Here is a 22,564-nt window from a genome sequence, read left to right as displayed (position 1 = left end):
CCCAAATCGATGTAAATATACTGGAAAGTGCTTCTCCCAACAGAACCACATTCACAGCTATAGAGTGGCCTATATAATTATATGCAATAGCTATGCATACAACATGAATTGACAAGCAGCTTCTTGATGATATGAGAACCAACTTACATATACTAGAGTAATTGATAATGATTGATACTTTACTCTAGAGCATTAACTTTAACTTGCCAAGACTTAGTGCACACAAAAAACACGTAAATGTAAGGTAAAAGCATAGATACTATAAATTACATTGTAATTTATAGTATCTATGGTAAAAGGTTGATAAATGAGCTAGAAACATAGTCATGCAAGTTGGTAGTTCCAAACTAAAGATGAAGGGTCTTTACTACACTATTATAGCACAGCTAAGGGTGCATGATGGAGGAAACATTACACCCATAAACAGAGAACACTCTTCATTAGCAGACTGACCCAGAAGTGAAGCAGTTAGCAGCAGACCAAGAAAGATGAGAAAATATCTAGACAAACACATCTTCAATATCTACCATTTAATAATAATTATTGATAAATTATTAAACAGGAGGAAGTAGATCTACCTTCTTCTATAACATTCAACTTATTGTTTATATAAACATGACTGTTGAGTTGAGGATTGGATAATATTTTGGATAACAGAACATGATCCCCAAATCGATATAAATAGTTATACTAGAAAGTGCTTCTCCCAACAGAACCACATTCACAGAGTGACCTATATAATTATACGCAATAGCTATCGCATACAACATGAATGAGTTTATAGACAAGCAGCTTCTTGATGATATGAGAACCAACTACATGTACTAGAGCATTAACTTTAACTTGCCACAATTACATCAAAAAGACTTAGTGCACAAACAAAATACGGTAAATGTAAGGTAAAAGGTTGATAAATGAGCTAGAAACATAGTCATGTAAACAAGTGCAAATCGGTAGTTCCAAACTAAAGATGAAGGGTCTTTACGTACACTATAGCACGGCTAAGGGTGATTGAGCATGTACGTACATCTCTCTCTAATTTGAGCGGCCATGCACACGAACACGGTATATACAGGTGTAAGCAGGGTCTCCGTGGTTGCTTTCAAATGTGAAACGAATAATCTCGTAGTAAGCATCGGTAGCCTGCACAGGGGACAGACAAAAAGTGGTTCATTACAATGGCATAAATCAAACATCACATTGGTTGATTGTACACTGTATACTACAGGCTTGCACTTTGAATGAATGTTTACTCTAAGCTCACTATATAATTATGTACTAACCTTGCCAGGCTGATTTTCTTTAATGCAACAAAAGGAAAAAAAGAGGTCTGGTATTGATTGTATCTGGGTGGTTGAGTGGGGCTTGTTGTGACCGTAAACTTACACATAAATCTTGTCAACCACGCTCAGATACTATCAATACCAGACTATTTTGTTCCTTTCATTCTATTGAAGAAAAGAGACGAGGCTATATACATGTGACTGTAAAAATGATGTGTGGTTTTCATGCGTGACTATTGTGACAAATGTGCGTTTTCTCTTGATATTGCCACAATAGTCACGCACTTGCGTGAAAACCACACACCATTTTTTACAGTGTGTGTGTGTGTGTGCAAGATCAACAACGTGCATACTGTACTTCAATGGATTTGTGTTAACTTTGTGCCCAAGGACCCCTGCTTGGTTTGTGCAAAAGCGTTGAGCAACATGCAGTTCTACTGCCTTCAAGGTCATCAACTCAAAAACTGTAACAAGAGTGCCTTCCCAAAATAGCAGCTGTTCATGAGACTAGTGTGGGGTTCATCTATGGTCTGCATTGTACTGTACAGTGCAACCATGTAAAATGTAGGTTAAACGTAGTTAACGAGGAAACATCCTAATTGCGGCCTTATCTCGGTTATAGAGCCGCAAGGGCGTGGCCATCTATCTCGTGCATGCGTGACCCACTCTTTTACATGTACAAAGTACAGCTGCAAAAGCTACTACTGACTGCTCAACTTTGAGCCTCCCACCCTCCCTTTCAGAAACTCTGACCACTTCTTTCCATCCTATGATGTGATTACCAGTGGGGGGGGGGGGGCTAAACAACAGCGGGGGTCCCTCTTCTCAGTATTCCCCCAAAACCTAACCACAGTCACGAGACCCCCAACCTCGGTACGAAGGGCACGTGACTCCAGCTCAAACCTGGTACTGCCATAATGTAATAACATCCACGCTTCGGATATGACACACTAGTTCCCGCATACTCTTGTGACCATACATCAAGCTATAGCCAATCTGCAAGCTTACGTACAGCTCAAGTAGCTTGTTAGCTAAAACTGTTCAAGCACAATTGATTGTATAATGGGCGTGGCAGCAGCATTTCCGTTCCCCAGTGAGTCATTTGAAAACTAATTGCAATGTCAGCACATGTCACCGCACTATGTTAGTCCAGAGGAGGTTGGACACGATCACGTGCACCACTTTTTTTGCTGAGCTGGCACAAAAATTGACAAATGAGTTCTATGTAAACTTTTAGCTGGTGTTGCACGGTCATTAGAGACTGAAGGCAAACTTTATGTGCCTCGCTGGCTTCTTTTGATATAAAACTTTCATTAACCAACCCGATCCCCACCGATCCCCTTTATTCTGGCGAGTTATCAGTGCATACAGTGTTTACTAGATTCTTGACAGCCAGTACAATGCAAGCTTCATACAGCACTGCTAAACTATACTCTACCCTATAGTCTAGCTAATCTTGGTCCAGCCAGACAACAGACACAGCTAGTCCGGTGTTACAAGTCAGCAAAGCAAGAGTATCCATAACTTTTTTATTACAGTTATTCGGTATCTATGGTAACGTGAGCAGAGACCTTAGGAATGTCACATGATTGATGACGCGTGGCCAACCTCCTCTGATGTTAGTCTATCCATACTACAAACACAGTATTTAGTATTTAGCAGCCAGGAGAGCATACTGAACAAAAACAGATAGACATTATGATACTGATCGGCTGCCTACGTGGACCTTGGGATAATAACAATAAGTTAAACTTACTTGTACGTTGAACATCTGAATGGCAGGTCCATCAATGTCGTAAGAGAATCGGCCAAGGTGTGCACCGTCTTCATCTCCTTCTGATGACATTCCCTAATACAAGACACAAAAGTTGATTGCGAACACATTATGTAATGTTGTACTTACATATACGGAGAAGTCTTTCGGAGCACTGTCCAATTTCTCAGATGGCGAAAGAGTTTTAGGGATATGCTCTATTGTCACTTCTGTCACCAATACGCTTCCCTTCAGCTGAATAATATACATGTCTTACACAACTACACACAATGAAACCACGGATTGGAAGTACTGTAAATCAAAAGTTACACACCTGGATTGTGGCATATCCAGATGTTCCGTTTAGTGCCCAGCAATCTCCTGGATATACTTCAGGCTAAAACAAAGAAATCATAAGTCAGTGCAGTTAAGGTTACTTGCTGCTATGATTATTGCATGTGCAAGTGAGGTATACGGTAGTGTGTTTGTTCGTGTGTGTGTGTCTGTCTGTGTAGACTGCTACAACTGCTCAAGGATCAATGAAGTGCAAGTAAGAGTTTCTATAGGCTTCTAGTCATAGTTTAATTTGCTTGGTTTCGACATAATTATTTTGCTTACTTGGAATGCCATTGTAGCCATTGTAGCCTTTCAGAAGAGTGCGTAGCAAAACTTGTCCACGGAGTGTTGCAACTCTACTTAGTAGTTAAGTCTGCACTAGAACGCTAGCTATTAATTGCAAGAGTGAGAAGAGAGCTGCAAGGCTCTACTGATGCAGCAGCCTCTAATTTAGACTTAGTACTTTTGGCATCATTTTTAGCATAATAATATTATGGTCATCTCCCACTGTTGTAGCTAGTGCTCTAATGCAGGATTGTACTTAAAGAAATACCTGAAGAGACTGTAACAGTCTTTGATGTAAGTAACACTGCCAATGACTCAAGAACGTAGCTTTTATTTTGGAAATCCACGATTTGTAATCTAAGAAAATGTGACAAGAAGCCTATAAAAACGCTTACATATACTTGAACTCGAATTTCACCATTGAGCAGTTACAGCTGGAAAGTTCCTCTGCTTCTACGCGCCAAGGCATTATGAGCACTAACCTGGATGATAATTTTGGGTGTTCCAGATATATACCAGAGTGGAATTCCAAACAGATGCACACTAGACAGACTTTGAGGGAATGTGGGTGAGCACTTGTCAAGAAGAACACTGCCTCCAGAATTTTCAAGGGCAAAGTCAAATTTCGCAATCCTGTCAGCGCTGTATCTCTCCAACGACATACGGATAACCTCTTCAACATCCTGTACAGTAAGTACATAATTATATTGGTAACATAACAGTGTACCCTGTGAAAATCTATCTACATGTAAGCTGCCATACACACTTGTTTATTATTAACTTACAGTTTTTGACAATCCACCAGGTGGTGAATCTGGAAAAGAAGAACATTTTATTAATCACACGCACGCGCGCGCGCGCACGCACGCACACACACACACACACATAGTCAACAACTAACCAACACATTGTTCTTTAAGACCATTCATTTGATCAGTAAGTCCCTGAAAATAAACAAGTTTCAAGGCAAAAACAAAATTCTTAAAAACCTCACTTGCAATCTTTCAGCTGAAGCAACATTCTGAGTAAGCCACAGTCTGAGGGCACTATCTTCTTTAGCAAGCGTCTACAGATCATATAATTATCATTCTTGTAGTAACGAATTATTCTATAAACATAGCACGTACAGACCATGAAATTGTATATACAAATAAAATTGATGCCTTCCACGCATATTAATAATGTTGCAACCCACACCTTGTCAAGCTCTTCATTGAAAATTGTGATTGCCTGAATCAAGAGAAGCAGAAAAAGCACATCAATAATTATTATATTAGTGCATTGTGTGCACATGTTTTTGAGCCGGTAGAAGTTCAACTAACTTGTTCAGCATTGATTTTTCCCTGAGATAGCTTTTCCAAAGAGATGATACGACCCTACAAGATTATGGAAAGACGTAATTGTCACTTGTAGCATATAGCAATCTCCATTTGCACATTATAAATGTGCAAATAAAATGCCATACCGTATTACTAGAATATTTTGCTGGTGAACCTTGTTTGCGAATGAGCCAAATCAGAAAAAATGCTGACGCTTTGCGATGTAACTATCGTGTTTTGGCAAGGATTATGTGTATTTACTAGTAATTTTATTGTTGCGAATTGATCAACCCTCGCAAATTTGATGCTCGCAAAACATTCTAGTAATACAGTAATTGTTATTCCTGTTATTATCATGTAACATTGTTGGACACCGATTTGGTCCGAGATAGTCAGAATACGTACATATAGCAGTCTCTTGGACCTCTACTCAAACAATGTCTACCACACCATAATTATACTTTCAATACACAAGCAACGATTACCATACAGTTAAAGAAGCAACAAACCACAATTCTAGCTTTCTATTTAGGGACCCTGTTCCATTATAGTCTCGAGGCCAGAGGAGAGTTAGCCATCCTATTGGCATAGTTTTAAAAACGACAAAGGTCAAGTACTACCAACCTCCTCTGTGAGGTGAGTCATGTGACAGTTTAATTGCATTCTTGCGAATCTGATTGTAGATGTCAATTTTTAACATCTGAACCAAGAAAAGTGACTCTAAATGCCAGACCCTCTCATGACACATGTCAGATCACATGCAAGGGAGTACTTGTTGTGTGAAGGCTATCCATGACACCATCATCACAAACAAACAAACAAACCAACGGATTATTATACCCATGGCCGCCCACGCGCACCTCGGGTATAAGACAACACAAAATTAATTCCCCAAAGAATTCTAAGTAACAAAAGCCTAGCAATGTTTCAGCAACAAGTTGAAATAGTTATACTGATGCCAAGATGTTTGGTTATAACTGCTAAGTCAGCGGACACTATTAGTGATTGAAGCACTAAGCTAAATTTGGTTTTCTGTCCTGGTTCATAATAATAATAATTATTGACAAACAGAATATAAATTATTATGGGCAATGTGTAAATAGTACTTAATGGAAAAACTCTACAGTTATTAACGAGGCAACTGCAAAATAATGATAATGATTTAGTCATCAATTGTGGACACTAGATAAATTACCGTAGAAACTGGATTATTAGTGCATGCGCTTTTGGGGTCAATAGCAGATCTCTATTCGAGAATGCGCCTATAATGTAGTAATTTTGAGCCCCACCCAGCAACTGGATGTCTCTGTGATGAGAGCTGACTCGCAAGCTGGCTAGAAAGTGAGCAAGCAAGGCAAGCAGGCAACCCTAACGGGATCTATTATGTTACAGTTCATTTACATCATTTAAATTATTATAAAAACATTCATATTGATCAGGAACTTGGAATAAAAGGACCTCACCTATGTCTCAAATTCTCTCAGCATGATCGGACAAGGTAACAGCATGCCCCGAGAGTCCTTCCAGATGGATATCACCAGCTATATACCTATCATGCACTGTACAAGCTAACTAGCTCATAGATAAACAACTAAAATTTCACTAATAACCTTCGCATAATTGGAAAAGCGCTTCAATTCGAGTATAAAAAGCCTGCAGTTGAGCATGCGTCTAAAATAAAGATACGCTTATAGTCGAGTAAGCGCTAATAATCCAGTTTCTACTGACACAGCTTAGGTACATATACATCATTACAAGGTATATATACTCGTCTATTAGGAAACAAAAAGGGGGGGAGACATACGAACACACACAGGAAAAACCAAATAGATACAGTAAAAGAGGCATTCTACAATGTAGCAAACATGTAGAAATCATGATGAGGAAGTTTTAAAGGCTTACAGTAGTCATGTGATCCACTGAGCTGATACTCACATTGTTTCTGAAAGTAACTGGATAGTTTGAATCATTTGAATAGCTCACTTTAACAGAGCACCTTTTACAGCAGAATATCTTCAGTAGTAGTTTGCAAAACGTTTCTCTTACTCGCTTGTTTAATACCAAAATTACAAACAAAAGTACTGGAACTTGAAACTGTAACACCAATACTCCAATTAAAACGGTAAGGAAGGTCCTTTGTTGATCGCCTGCTGGTCCAAGTAAAATAACTTGAATCACAAATGGTGGAATTCTCGTCACACAGTTAGCTAGTATCATAGCTATGAGGAAAACAAGCATAGAACGTACAACTCGCTTATCCATTATAACAACGGACCCTAGCACTCTCCAACATGTCAAGACTACGAAGAGAATACTCAATGCAAAAGGAATTAAAAAAAATAATACAGATACTATGAGAATTGCTCTTTTAAGAGTTTCCAAATCCCTTTCAATTAAATCTGGTATTTCGACACAGAGAGAGCCTCGAACTGTCACTAACTTCTGAGGGGTTGCATTATACACCCCAGCAGAGACAATTCCTTGCCCAAGAGTACAAAATGTTATGAAGATTATAACCCCACGCACAAAATTTAGACTGCAGCAGGACCGACCAGTTGAACGAATGCTGACATAAAAAACAATTGTAAGCAGTAGAGTAAACATCAGTACCAATATAACAAGGATTCCAGAAAGGGTGTACTGAATAGTGTATTCCACTGGTGTGCATCTTCCAAAGGTCGGATAGCCAGAAATGAGGCTAACATCAAAGAGGATTGAAGGGATAACAGCTAGGATGGCAGTAACTGTTATAGCTATGAATACAGCATTGAGAGCTTGGTTTCCCTTCCTGTCCTTGCATAGTGCTAGTAGAATGATTGCGCCGAGAAGTAGAGTGGGGACTCCAACAATACCCACACCAAGTCCTCCAAACAATATAAACATGTTTTCAATTTCTTCAGTACTGTTGCTGCTTGCTGAGCTATTCATTTTGGTCAAGGCTGTATTGCACAGATAAACTTGAATTCTGTCGTTTAACAAGCTATGTATACTAACTACTAACAGTCACAAAAGTAATTTGTGCTTTGTAACCTAAAGTGATACAATGCCTACTTTTCACATCTACACATACATTTACAATTAGCACACCACTAAGTAGAATTTGAGATACTTTCCTAATCATTAGCGCTTTGGCAATACATGTAAGGGATCGACACACACTTAATTATGGAGGTAAATACACGTATGACTGAGAGTGACCTCTTTTGTCAGTGTCATGCGTATGCTTTGCTGAATCATGTGTACCCTTTTGTGCCGTGCGCATGCTTACTTTACCCCAAATAATGTTTTCTTAACAAACGCTAAACCCACATGGATAATTCATGGCAGAATCCATTTTTTCTTTTACATGAGATCCTGATACGCAAAACATTACAAAGCTATACCATCCATGTTACAGCAAATAATTCCAGACTGCTCCTATACATGCAGTTGCTTGGACACCGCTAGTGTTTAGCATCACTAGGCAGCTACACAGCCCTATATATCAAGTAACACCTCTTTCATAACACTCTTGAGCAGAATAAAACATCCTCCACAAGGCATAGCACTCTCATGCTTGTGCTGCGATTTTTATAACGTAACCTACAGTATACCTCGAAAATTGCAGTGTAATTATTATTGAGCACTACGTATAATTGTACCTCAAAAGCTCACTGTAAGATCACAATGCACTTGATAAGTGAATTAGTTAAGACAGTTAAGGAAACATAAAATGCAAAACCATGTATTTTGGTATTTTGGTGCACACAATGCAACTCACAAGAGCATCAGCCTTGAATTGAGACATCTCCTCAAGAACCTCCTGCTGTCTACGCTGAAGTACACTCAATTGCGATTCATGACTGGGGAAAAACACATTTTAATGCACTTGCATACTGCATTGCATTCACTACGTAACTCACCTTTTAAGCTGAGTCTTTATGTTTGCTACATCATTCGAAGTGCCCTTGAAACAAACAGATAACATACTTACAATGCCATGTAAATTGGTCACAATTAATTAACACAATGAAAGCACCGCAGGTGCTGATGCCTCGGTGGAGATGCCAAAGCTACATAACATAAAGCTACTAATAGCTTTTATATACGTACGCCATGATGAACATTTTTGCATTAATTAATTTGCTGCATGCAAACTCAAAGAGTGGGTAATGATCGACCATAATTGTTGTTAAGAACGATCAATGCCAGAAGTTCAAGTCTAAAATTAATGACTGCCATTAGCAGAGCCTTGCAGCTCGCTTCTCACTCTTGCAGCTACCAATAGCTAGCGTTCTAGTGCAGAGCTAACTACTAAATGGAGTAGCAACACTCGGTAAACAAGTTAGGCTACGCGCTTTTCCGAAAAGGCTGCAATGGCATTCCAAGTAAGCAAAACTAGGCATAACTCGAGAACGAAGCATTATTTTGCAAATCCACGAATTAAAATCCAAGAAAACATGACTAGAAGCCTATAGAAACTCTTATTTGCATGTTATTGATCCTTGAGCAGCTGTAGCAGTCTACACACAGACACACAGACACAAACACACTATGGGTTGCAAAACCCTCGGCTTGACGTGTGGTTCCATAGCATGTCTCACAACTAAACTATATAAGAATATCGTTACGCCTCAAGAGAAATACAGTAAATTTGATTGTGTGAGTCTGTCTGTCTGGTTATTTTAACTGTAACTGCTCAACGATTATACAATGCCTTATGGGACGAAAAATAAATAGGTTTTTAGCCACACGTTCTCTTTGATTTTGATTTGCAAAGTAAAACATATTTCGAGTTATGTATCTGTTCGCACAATTCAATGTATGAGTTGGCCTCCCACTAAATCGCTAGCTATTTGGTAGCTGCAAAGCTGTTCACTGCCAGCCATTGTGCACTTAACCTCTGTGCAGATCCTTGATTTATAAATTTTATCATCATTATGGTAATCAAACTTAAGGAACTAGGAATCGCACAATATTAGAACTGTTCAACGTACCTAAAGCTATGGAATAGCTTTGAAAACGGCATTGCCGTAGTGATAGGTCATACACTGAGACAAGGATCACAGAAGAGTAATCGCAAAAAGCCTGGAGTCTTTGCAAGGAAAACGAGTGTTGCAAGCTGCGCTGTGCTAATGCCTCTCGCCATGTTTTGCTTTCGCTCAAGAGTGTATAATTATAGAAGAAGTGTATGTTATTATTGCTGCCACTGAACCACACAGTCATTATAGAAGAGGAAACAGAAGTCTATCTGATGGCCTGATGAATGGATCTTCACAGTTCAGAGGATAGAAGTACATTAAATTGCATATCCTGTCAAATAAATGAAGGGGATGGAATCAAGGGCTGTTTCCAGGCCGATTGTCTCTAAACGAGGTTGAAGGCTAGCAGTGCAATGTATGTGCATGCCTTTTGCAGCTCTTTTCTGACTCTTGTAGCTAACAAACAGCTAGCGCTTTAGTGAAAGGCTAAGTTGATAAGTTCATTCATAAGTTGAATAGAAAGTTTGTACGAACAGGTGATGCTACGAAAGATTCTAAAGAGACTGCAACAGACTTTACTGTGAGTCAAACTAGACAAAGAAGTTTTAGTTTGCAAATCCACGAATCAAAATACGTATAGAAGCTGTTAGTTTTCGTTGCATTGCAACCGTTGAGCAGTTACAGCTGGAACAGACACACACACAGTCAGCTTTACATTATCCCTTGTGCGGCTACGCCTCGAGGCATAACAATAAGAGATTCACGTGGTTTAATGCAATTAAGTGCCTCAAATTAAAGACGGGTTTAACTAAAACCAACATGCAGCAAGCTACATGCTTCTTAGCTTTTATTCGACAACATGTATCAAACTCTACCACTATTAGAACTTGTGTGTAAGCTATCCATGCTGTATATGGCCTCGTTCCCAGGCCTTCCTTTTTCTTGCTGTTGTCATTGTTCATGCATAAAAAAAAGGTAACAAAAACAAATAGACGAAATGAAGTAGCAAGGATTTTTATGAAGGTGGGTGATATGTAGCCCACAATCATGACGTAAGGTATTCTCCCACGCATTCAGAATTACATGTAATAAGACTGTACTGAGACCAAGTATAGCGGGTAATTTTCATGGGGTAAAAAATTTGTTCTACTCGAACGATCATTTTCGTGAGTAAAAATTTTTTTTCAACTGAATTGCATGCGTTCCAACGTTTGTGTGGGGGGGGATTTTTGTGGAGGTCAACTTGCCCACGAAAATTACCCGCTATACGGTAAAAGCAGCAATTTAACAACCAGATAGGCAGACCCAGACAAACACAAGCAAACTACCTATAACTCACAGTGAGTGTAACTTGAGTTGCTTGCAATTCGATTCTAACAGATGACACCTTCTCAACGACTGAAGCAAGCTACATCCACATGAAATCACAGACAGGTAGCATTGGTATTATATAAGTTCCATTATCTGCTAACAACTTAACACAAGAAAAATTATTCTTAGGCTCTTAAACAACTGCGATTCAGATTGACAAAACATGCATTTAGTTTATTGGGGTAAAAAGACAACAGAAGTGGGTATATGTCATTCCATACATAATTATTATACACACAAGTACCTGCTGGGTGAAGCTGGAGTCGGTATTGCTAAAATCATTCATGAGCTTTTCCCTGAGATTCCCCAATGAATCAGCAATATCAGATAATGTTTGCTGTTTGACCTGTACGAAAAATTGTTGTGTAAGAAACAGATAAAGAAAATCTAGAGCACTGAAGTGCTAAATCTTGGCTGTTAACACAAATTAATATAGATCTACATGTATAAACCATACAGTAATATGTATGAGCATGGAAGCTGCCAAACAGTAGCCTTGTTCGACTTTTATCTAATTGAATACTAGGTTAAAAAAGGGCCTGGTACTTATTGCATGGGTGATCGTGCACACACGCTTCAAATTACCCAGAATACTGGTTAAAACGTACCACGAACGTAACACTTTAGTAATAAATTACCGTATAACTAGTCCGTTTGCTAAGAATAAGTTACTATGACAGACATGTTCTGTAATACTTAATATCCATGAGGAGTTCTGTGAAGCTATGGCTTATGCCATCTATTGTGTTGGTCTAGAAGGCTTGCACACTAGTCTGAAGCCAGAAGAGGCTCTAATTGCTCAATGTGTGTGAACATGGAATAAAACTTGGTAAAACTTGGTTGTGTTGTAGCTGTTTCCCATACCATAAAATCATGTACCTTTCGTTTCAGGAAAATGAGTGGCTTGCCTATATAGCTCGCTTGCTTTCCAACCCGTTAGCTAGCTAACGAGTAATCACTCATCACAGGGACATGGTTGTGGGGATAGAGATTTGGTTATATGCATACGCTAAAAATCCAGTTTCTACGATAGCACACTTAGCGGAAACAGACTGTATTTGGTGTAATATTGCTGCTGACAGCTAGCTACAGAGCCACTATAGCTAAATAAAGTAACTTGCGTGTAAAAAAAAAATTTTGAAAGCAATACAGGCAGTTTTAGTTATTTAGTAGTATACCGGTTAATAAGCGCACAGCAACTAATAGGCGCATACTGGTTAGCAGATCAAGAGCATTGATAGAAGGCGCATGGTTTTCTGCACAGATCTCACATGTAGTGATTGTACGTAATCAGGATCACACGAGGGGATGGAACGTCTTACTACATGTATGCATAGTATTGCGGATTCACTATCGTCTATACTACATTTCCTTGTTTGTAATGTGCTAGGTGCTCTGTATATGTGTGGCTGGTAACGCGTTTGATCTAATATTGTACATACATGTAGCTATAGCCGATACAGAATCCGCGTAGTAAGACGCTCCATCCCCTGTGTGCTCCTGACGTAATATGCTCCTGACGTAATACTGTTATCCTTATCTCTTTTTCTTTCGACATAATTTTTCTGTGTGTACGTGTATGGAGGCTTAAATTATGGCAATTCTAAGGGGAAGATTCTAAACAGGGGGGGGGGGGTTCTGTGCCGCTCTAAATAAAGCCCTGTTGTACAAGTACCTCATTTATCCACACAGTTTTGACATTGTTGGCTTGTTCAGTAGAGACCTCGCCAGCAATCTCTTTCATCCTAGCTTCCCCAAGGTTATCCTCAATACCAGATATCCATTGTTGCAGATTTTTCAGCTGTGTACATGCACACGTGCATGGTAAAACTGCTAAGACATACAAGGCATTCATACGTATTTTATTCATCAACACACACTGCATAATTATAAATCACACATACAACAGTATTTCCTTTATTGGATAGGATTCAACAGCAGGGTGGTGGTACCAGTGGGGTAAAAAGGTTGATCGCAAGAGGAAATAGTACGGCATCCTACACAATTACCGTATAGCCGGTAATTTTTGGGGGGGGGGGGGGTGGTGGTGTTGATTAGCAATATTTAGTTACTTCGTGGATAATAGTTTCGTGGGTGCTGCTTGCACTGCAGGTAAAGGTAGGCAAGGTCGCTTTATTTGTGGGTAAAATATTTGTGGTCAGAGCTCCAACCACGAACACAAAGAATATTTTGTCCCCTGGAAATTACCAGCTATACGGTATACACTTACATTTAGACACGTAGTGTACAGCTAGTACAAACTAAACCACTAAACTACAAACCCTCGGCTGGTGACGTGACATGATCATAAAGAAACCAGAAGAGTTATATAATGCAGTGCATGTACAGATGAATATCACGTATGACTTATTAAACTGTCTAGCACAGCAACTCAGGAGCTAAACCAGACTGGAGGCATGCTGAAACATTTAAGAACACGGTTTTATATGCACTGGACTAGGATCACAGCAAAGAAGCCTAGAGTATCATGCAGAGTACGAGTCAGCTAACAGAGACAAACCAGACACAATTATAGCTTTCTATTGTAGCGACCCTTTTCCACAAACAATCAGTAATTATTGGCTTATGTTTGGAATAATAGACGCATCTACTAATTGGTTTATGTTTCAAATAATAGCCGCGTTTAGTAGTACGCAAAAAGCTTCTTAGGTTTAGCTCGCCTTTTTTTGAATTCGCGAAACAAAGACTTCTTTGCAAAATCTGCCAAATTTTAAGCCTTAGTTTTAATGCTACAAGTTTCCCTACGTACAAATTGTGATGCCTAAATCACTAGGTAAGCCAAACTGAGTGACAGACACACACACAGACTACCGTAACTGAGGCCGCCTACGCGCCATGGGTTAATATAAATGCACATACTTCAGTATCCAGTCTTTTCCCAAGGCTTGCAAGTGCATGATCTCGTTGAGTAAACTCCTCCATGACTGATTCACTTACTTTCCTCTCTGTTTCACGGATATTCTATGTGCAAAAATCAGTATTGCCAGTTCTGAATGTAAGCACACCATCAATGCATGGAAGTAGGATATACATGTACATCTACGTATGAGGCAAACTGAGTTAGGGTTTGAAGTACAGGTACATGTACGTACAACGCGGATTTGGTCAGTCACAAAGTCCTTGATGTCTGATCTGAAGGAGGAGTTGAATATATCCAACTTGTGCTGCACACGATTGTCCACAGACTCCGACACAGCTTTCATATTCACACCAGGCAATACAGGAGAAGCTTGAGACTCACTCCAAATTGGAATCAACGCACCACCTAAAGGAACCAATAAAAATTCTGCTGCCAAAAAGAATTTACTACGCACCAAACCACCCCAAATCAGGTTAGTCTCGTTACCGAGCCGATCATTCTCTAATGTAACGCTAAATGTAGGTCAAAACATAAGTCTGGTATTGATCGTATATGGGCAACGCTAAAGTCAGTTTTATGTTACTGTACGTGTGCACAAACCAATGAGGAAAAGAACAACTGCAGTTAGTAGAAATAGCAGAAACAGATAATGACCACAAGATCTTGATTTCTGAAGAAGGAAAAAGATACGTACAACACATGAATACAGTACACAGAGGGTGCAAAGTCAAGCTCAAGGTTACTTACTTTCGTATGTACTGTACAAGATGTATAATTATGTATTATGCTATACCTGTGACGGTCTGCCATAGTTGAAAAGCCTGCCAGTAGGAGAAAATATATCTTAAGGGAGTGCTAGCTGATGGCTATTGTAATTCTACCTGTGTAAGATAATGACATCCAAGCAAAGTACTCCAGTAGCAGCAAGGTAAATCAGCGACCCACACTTGTACAGAAAAGAGCTCACGAACGAGCTTGCTTGAGATATAACTCCTGTAAAAAGGTTTAAGTGCCTTTTCATACATGTGCATTTACATACTTCTGTACTAGTACTTAGTCAAGGACTAGTCTCGCGAGCAGCCGTCAAAGGGGGAAGGACGTCTGGTCGAACCCACCGCTTTTCCATGGCCCTGTTTCGGAATGCTGTCGCACCAATCAGATGGCCAGATTTCTAAATATTTTGGGCGTGGTTTTACGTAACCTGTAGAAAGGGTGCGCTATAAAGATAAGCAGCTAGATCAGAAGCCTAGAAGCTAGATTACTCTGCACAAAAAAGTCAGCTGCTGCTGCTATTTGTGACAGTGTTGCTGCCACAAAGCTAGGAGCTCATGACAAACCCAATCAAAAGCTTGCTGTAAAGTTTTGTGAAAGATTTTGTGAAAGAATGTTATGGAATGGTAGATAGATGGTACCTAGAAACTTGTTTGTCTGGGAGCAGCTCTTGAGGACTATGCGTTCTGTAGTCCTTCTTTTAGAGAATAATACTCTTGGCAGACAAAAACTTTTGCAATACTGCGTTTTTCTACTTCAAGTTTGTTCAATATTATAATGTGTTCTGACAATTATAGTGACGTGTTATGACAACAATAATAATGATATTCATACACATGTCACATTCCTGAGTATCACGGAAAAGCGGCGGGTTTGACCAGACGTTTTCCCCCCTTCGACGGCTGCTCGCGAGACTTGTCAAGGACTGCAAGCAAGGGCTTAAAAGAGGAAGGGGTATGCAACTCTCAGAATCCGCAAAATTCTTGTGGTTATGTGGTTATGCCCACACAAAATGCTATTTTTAGATCAGAACCATTAACTTTTACCAGTACCGTTTTTCGTGGGGTAGAAAATTCGGAAAACTGTGATTTTCGTGAGTAGAACTTTTATTTAATCTCGTTGCCTGCACTGCATTCATACGTTACGATAAGCCATGCCTATGTTAAAATTTCGTGGAGATCAGCTTGACCACAAAAATAAAGAATTTTACCTCACGAAAATTACCCGCTATACAGTAAGTAGTGGATTCTATTTATAGTATATCCTGCCTCTGATATAAATTTTACTGAGTATCTAGGCTGAGTGTCTAGGATAGATAGTGAGTTGCATGCTCTCTTCTCTTTTCTTAAAAGCCCTTGCCACAAGCAAATAACATCACAAGTTGTCGCTCCACATGCTCAACAGTTTACACTCACCTTTTGACTCTTTGTACGGTTGTAGAATTGGTGTGTACACTCTCGTGGTTTCAACACAGTCATACTCACGAACTGCCTCTGGACCATGTGTACCAAGAGTACTAGAAACGGTGCTCTCATTATCACTATCATCAAGACCTATGTATGTGTTTAATTGTTTGTACAATGTATCATCAGAGTTATAATAAATATGCACACTACCGTTTTTTACCTCAAAATTCAGTACCGCACAAATAAAACCTTCATTATTCAGAACATGTAAAGCCATAAAAATGGATACAGCAAAGTGACGGTATGTGTGTATTCTAGTTGTAAATTGCTAAATGATGGCAATGCAACGAAATTAAACTAACAGCTTCTATAGGCGTCTAGGCATGTTCTCTTGGATTTGATTTGTGGATTGCAAACTTTACTTACAGTGAAGACTGTTGCAGTCTCTTTAGAATCTTTCGTAGGATCATCTGTCACTGTATAAGTTAGCCACTAAAGCGCTAGCTGTTAGAAAAGAGCTGCAAAGCTGTCACTGCCAGAAGCATTATGAATTCCGGCCTCTTTGCAGAACTACTCTTTTTTATTTCTACTTCAAGGACCTAGGTCATCATTAAATCTACATTTCTGTTACCATTAAGCTCCTCTTCTATGACACTCAAATACTAATAGCCTCGAGGCATTTATAAGCACACGGAGCTTGCAAAATTCATTACTTAGGCAGCAGAAAAAATGTGGTCTAGAATTCACTTTGTGCTCAATTGGATAAACTAACCTCACCTCTTTAGGGTGGTGCTATAATAATTATTATTTAAAAAAGACGACATCGTAACATTTTAATAAGTACCATTCTAAAAATTTGTTTCTTGGCTTTACATGTACAAATGAAATGTGGACTCTCTCTTACATCACCTAAAGCCATCACCTAAAGCTAACATAATTTTCTTCGTCTTATTTTTGTGGAAACATAGCTTACCAAAGAAATGTTCAGGTAACCCAGATTTTTTCCTTCTAGCTACTTCTTCTTCATCAAAGGATACAGGCACACTTTGTCCACTCTCGTTCAAGATACTTGTCTCAGATTCAGTTTTCTTGGTTCTGCCATAGCTTCTAAGGCTTGGTCTGGAAGAGACTGTGGATATGGTTGCGTGTGTGTTTCGGTGACCCATTCCTCCATCATCTCTGTAGCCTGTGAACCTTCCAGTTAGCCTGGGGCTTCTTCTGACAGTGCTCGAATCTCCTGCCACAGCCTCTAGCCGCCTGAGAAAGAACATAAATTCAAATTTCAGTGTGGATTAATTGGAGTAAAAGCATACTGTACTGTAACCACAAAAAGAGTTCACTATTAATTTTAGTTTACCGGTTTTTCATTCGCTGTTGTGTAGCCATGTTTGGCAAGGAAAAGGGAAACACACAAATGGAACTTGGATCTCGGATATCAGCGCAGCGCAGCTAATAGTAGCTAGCTGTGCACAAAATTAATTGACGAGGGGCAGGCCAGAGGGGGTGGAGTTACCAACCCACAGGTAACCAATGGGTGTATGGTATCGACGTCATCTCATTTCTTATTACGTAATTTGCTATCACGTGCACTTACCCACCCTGAAAGGATCGATCGAGAAGAAAAGTCTTGTTGTTGTCTTAAAGCCGAGCTTTAAAGCCCTTGTTTCAGTCGTATGCCTGCTCAAAATACGCCTTTAAGTGGCACAGTTTGTCTCTATGTCAATGTTTTGTAGGTTTATATCATAGATCGTCTAGAGTCTAGTAAATTACTGTATTGAGTCAACAATCACATTCAACTGTCAAGCATTGACAACTCTCCCTTGTAACCGAAGAACAGGTTTCTAGTACAGGAGTGAGTGACTGTAATAAGGTATGTCATAGAGCTAGAGTAAACCTATAAATAGTGATACGGCTCTGTGAATATCTAATGTCGAGTCTAGTTAATTGTACTTTGTTTGGTACTAGCTGTGGCTTATACTAATTTTGTATAGATACATCAAAATGGAAGCAGTATCACTACATGACTTCCATGCAACAGCTGACGATGAGCTGTCTTTCAAGAAAGGATCGATTTTGAAGGTGCAGCTTGACATGTATACTATACAACACATATGTTTAGTAACCATACAGGTATAAATTACCAGAATAGCAGAATAGCAAAGCAGAATAGCAACTTCCAAAGCTACAATAATTATGGCGTTGGATATTCTAAATAAGTCGACACTAAATAATTTCGTTTTTGTGACTATTTACACAAATTAAATACAATGATGCCGATTATTATGGCCAAACGCCTAAGTGTCGCATCATTTATCATTTATTATTGAGGGTCGCCTTAATGTGAATGTATACAGTATTTCACTTTGTGTCATGTGTTGACTGTTCCCAAAGTGTAGGTGTGCTCTTGATAGTGTGTACTGTTACAGTTATCAGCCACATGTCCTTGGTTATAATAATGACATTATATCATCTGTGGTGCCTATTTCCGTATCCCTATTACATGTACATGTAGCAATGCCTGGCATTGACGTCCGTTCTAAACAGATTGTACTGTGTATCGAACAATAATCATATGGGGGCGCATACATCTATGCATCTGTTATTCTAAAACTCTTCTCCCAAATGGATAATAGACGTTCCTTTTGTAATTTCAGTTTTAGTTGCCTCATTAGTATGGGTTTAGTTTTAATGTGTGTCTGTGAACGATCTTTTGAGCTGAATTATGTGTTTTTATTCACTATATCCTTCAACCGGGTCATTCCCAACAATTCCATGTTAACTTAATGACACTCATAACAGCATAACTTCTTTGAATACGTTATATTGTGTATGGAATACATGTGTATCAGTACTATTTACATGCACTAAGTATTACGTGTGTCCTGTAATCATAAATAAATTATGGTTGTTCCTCAAATTGTCCTTGGAAAAGCATTTTGGATTGTACATTTACATTTTACTACCGATGGCCTTGTTTCTATACTACGGGGAACAGTACTAGAAAGTGATGTGCCTTAATGCTTTCGATTAGGTCATCTCATACAATAGTGGCATTTTGTGTTCACTGTAGTAACATGTACAGTGTATATTCACTAATTGCTTGCGGTTGTGCCAAAAATCTAAAAATAGCCTTATTGAAAATAGACTTTTATTTGAAGATACATGTACAACAGCTAGCTAACAGTACTTGTTATTTGCGCTACTTCTGAAGTTCTGAATAGACCACGAATTTGTAAGAGTGGAAACTGATTACATGAAATTACTGTCTGAGTGTGTTCTTTAACACACAAAGTTTCTTTGGGTGCTACGTATAGACAGCCATATTATGTTGGTACCACATGAGCATTTTTTGATCACTTTTATTGCGACATCATTGCGACATCGTTGTGTCAGTGTGCTTGTAAGTGTTACAGTGTGCGTCTTGTCAGTGTTTGTTTACATGCTCCTTGCTCTCAGGATGCTGTGTGCTGGGATGTCCATATTAGGCCGTATGATCTCTGTCATGGCAACGTACTAGTTCACCACCACTGTTTTCATTGCTTACATGTACACATTAAAGGGATAATTATTGTGATTCCATAAGTATACTGAATACAGTACAGTTAGGCCTAAGTAGTCTTTTGTGAGTTTGAATATGAAGTTGGGCACTATGATTGAATAGTGCATGTAGCGTAAGCTGTGGCAAGTTGAATGTACACTCTATTTTCTTGCCCCTATTAGTCTGACTACATCATAATTTTTATATAGAATTACGTGTATGTCACATACTATACATGTACATGTTTGAATTGTGTGTTCATAATACTTATAGTCAAGTTTTATGTTGTGTTTGGTATTGGGTTGCATACTTCTGCTGTTACTCTTGACTCTTTACAGGTGTTACGTATTATATGTGGGAACGGTCATGCATTTGCGTATACGTATATATGTATGGTTTTACCAAGGGGCTATTAAAACTGAAAAATATGACACACATACGTGTATAGGTATTGAACACTGAGGATGACAAACACTGGTTCAAAGCAGAGCAAGATGGAAAGGATGGACTTATCCCTAAGAACTATATTCAACTGAAACCTCACGAGTATGTCGATGACTGTTATGTCTTTTACATTGTGAAAGCTCTTGGTTTGGGTATTTCCCGTTAGCTTTCCCGTTAGTCGGTGTGCATTATATAATTATGTAGAGAAATCATAAAGCAGTTTTTAACGATCTCCTCTGTAACTTGATTATGTGATTTACTGTACATGTACCATGCGCTATTCTATTGCATTGTTGTTTCCTTCAGATGGTTCCATGGACGTATCACTCGTGCCAAAGCGGAAGAAATTCTGAGCAGACAACCCCACGACGGAGCGTTCCTCATCAGAGAGAGTGAAAGTACTCCTGGTGATTTCTCTCTATCTGTAAAGTAAGCACTACGTTTCTAAATTAATACATGGGTTGTAACTGTTACTTACATGTGACAGTGAGATTGAAACAGTTTCAATCCATAAAGTGTGCAGTGCACACACGGTTTATTTAGAAAACAAGTATGTATGTGCGTATATTTATCTGATCTAGTGGTGTATACATACAATGAAGGTAGTGTACTGTACTAAATTTATGTGGGATGCAGATGGTTCCATGGATATATTTCATTTGGATTTCTCCAGGTTTGGAGGTGGCGTCCAACACTTTAAAGTACTTCGAGATGGTGCAGGGAAATACTTTCTGTGGGTGGTCAAATTCAATTCACTGAATCAGTTGGTAGACTATCATCGAACATCGTCTGTCTCTCGGACGCAAACAATTTACCTCAAAGACATGGTAGCAGAGGTGAGTGTTAAGTTCAGTAAGGAAAAAACATTTGCCGTGTCCCTTCACTACACCTCCAAGTACTGCTACAATTTATCAATGAGTAGAGTACCCCTACATCACATTTCTATACAGGAAACACACACCCTTAGGTTTCTAAATCCTACCTTTAGTTAACAGAAACCTTGAGTACCCCTAATCACATTTCTATACATGAAACACACACCCTTAGGTTTCTAAATCCTACCTTTAGTTAACAGAAACCTTGAGTACCCCTACATCACATTTCTATACAGGAAACACACACCCTTAGGTTTCTAAATCCTACCTTTAGTTAACAGAAACCTTGAGTCTCAGATGTTCAAGACCGTAGGTATATTTATGATTACATGTTGAAGTCTTACTTCCCTAAATAATTGCTCAATGTGTGTGAACATGGAATAAAACTTGGTTGTGTTGTAGCTGTTTCCCATACCATAAACTCGATGTTTTGCACCACAGGTGACCAAGGTTCTAGCCGCATTCGACTTTGAACCCCAAGAAGCAGGAGAGTTAAAACTGCAGAAAGGAGATGCTATCGAAGTATTGGACAAAAGTGATCCTAACTGGTGGAAAGGCAGATGTAATGGAATGGAGGGCATGTTTCCTGTACCGTACGTCAAGGAACAATAACCACTATGAAATCTAATTTATACTGAGAACCGTCTCTGCAAATACTGTTACATTACTTGTGTACACATCTTTTGTGAATTGCATGTGCGTGTACGCCACTAGGTATGTTTGTAGTTTTCTTGTATGTGACCAGTAAATTAATGGGTATATATATGCACCACTATAGTTTGTTTAGTTTAAGTGTTATATGTAAGTATGTGGAACAAATTCATCTGATGTCTTCTTTTTAGTTTGTTTTTTTGTGCTTCTTGACTGTGTGTACCTATCATTAATTTTTGTAGCGGTGCAATTTACCAATGTGTAGTGTGTGGTGATTATCCAAGCACATTAAGCTCTCCCCACACACTATTTTGCATCAATATTTATCTGTGTGCTGCAGTGAATACTAATTGGATGTGACTGTGCCTGCCTGGCACGCGCATGCGCCACAAGGCATGCTCCCATTCAAGGCGTTGGCACAGATCTATGGTTGCAGCAGCAAAATGAGCTTGAAGAACGGTACCTCAGCAGACACCCCAAGAGGAAACCAACCAGGCTTAGACCTTTCAAGTCCCGTCACAGTCCTTCCATTGGTGGCGGCCCTGGCAATTGTTTTGTTCACTTTGGTGGGAGGATGCATTGCTTATCACAGAAGACAGAGAAAGAGAACCCAAAAACTCGTCAAACAGCTAAGAGTCACAAAGAGGAGAATAAATGCCATTGGGGTGATAACAGCAAAGAAACAGCAAG

The 22,564-nt window shown here is 39.2% G+C and overlaps 2 protein-coding genes across 2 annotated transcripts; one reads left to right on the top strand and one right to left on the bottom strand.

Moving 5' to 3' along the window:
- Positions 1–837: 837 nt before the first annotated feature.
- LOC135350937 (SUN domain-containing protein 1-like) lies at positions 838–17,881 on the bottom strand. Its single transcript, XM_064549803.1, has 23 exons — positions 17,724–17,881; positions 17,340–17,623; positions 16,376–16,513; positions 15,071–15,182; positions 14,983–15,010; positions 14,790–14,859; positions 14,422–14,594; positions 14,189–14,290; positions 12,984–13,109; positions 11,553–11,654; positions 11,277–11,345; positions 8,879–8,922; positions 8,737–8,818; positions 4,980–5,033; positions 4,855–4,887; positions 4,652–4,723; positions 4,559–4,601; positions 4,443–4,471; positions 4,140–4,340; positions 3,371–3,433; positions 3,187–3,291; positions 3,040–3,132; positions 838–1,143 (listed from the first exon to the last, which is right to left on the bottom strand). Exons 1-23 carry the CDS (start codon positions 17,750–17,752, stop codon positions 1,036–1,038), a joined length of 2,160 nt encoding a protein of 719 aa, XP_064405873.1. The 5' UTR covers positions 17,753–17,881; the 3' UTR covers positions 838–1,035.
- A 76-nt stretch (positions 17,882–17,957) lies between these two features.
- Positions 17,958–22,209, top strand: LOC135350945 (growth factor receptor-bound protein 2-like). Its single transcript, XM_064549813.1, has 6 exons — positions 17,958–18,236; positions 18,358–18,445; positions 20,353–20,450; positions 20,655–20,777; positions 21,022–21,184; positions 21,665–22,209. The coding sequence occupies exons 2-6, from the start codon at positions 18,368–18,370 to the stop codon at positions 21,833–21,835; spliced, it is 633 nt and encodes a 210-aa protein (XP_064405883.1). The 5' UTR covers positions 17,958–18,236; positions 18,358–18,367; the 3' UTR covers positions 21,836–22,209.
- Positions 22,210–22,564: the final 355 nt, after the last annotated feature.

The sequence above is a fragment of the Halichondria panicea genome, chromosome 17 (assembly GCF_963675165.1).
Source record: "Halichondria panicea chromosome 17, odHalPani1.1, whole genome shotgun sequence".
Lineage (NCBI taxonomy): Eukaryota > Metazoa > Porifera > Demospongiae > Suberitida > Halichondriidae > Halichondria > Halichondria panicea.
This window is presented reverse-complemented; position numbering and strand designations above follow the sequence as displayed.

Excerpts from the sequence above, each read along its gene's own strand:
- LOC135350945 (XM_064549813.1), top strand. The coding sequence starts at position 18,368 with ATGGAAGCAGTATCACTACATGACTTCCATGCAACAGCTGACGATGAG. Across the intron at positions 20,451-20,654 it reads ATTCAACTGAAACCTCACGA|ATGGTTCCATGGACGTATCA; the intron begins GTATGTCGATGA and ends TGTTTCCTTCAG. Across the intron at positions 20,778-21,021 it reads GATTTCTCTCTATCTGTAAA|GTTTGGAGGTGGCGTCCAAC; the intron begins GTAAGCACTACG and ends GGATTTCTCCAG.
- LOC135350937 (XM_064549803.1), bottom strand. The coding sequence starts at position 17,752 with ATGGCTACACAACAGCGAATGAAAAACCG. Across the intron at positions 16,514-17,339 it reads GTTACCTGAACATTTCTTTG|GTCTTGATGATAGTGATAAT; the intron begins GTAAGCTATGTT and ends ACACATACATAG. Across the intron at positions 8,819-8,878 it reads ATAAAGACTCAGCTTAAAAG|TCATGAATCGCAATTGAGTG; the intron begins GTGAGTTACGTA and ends GTTTTTCCCCAG.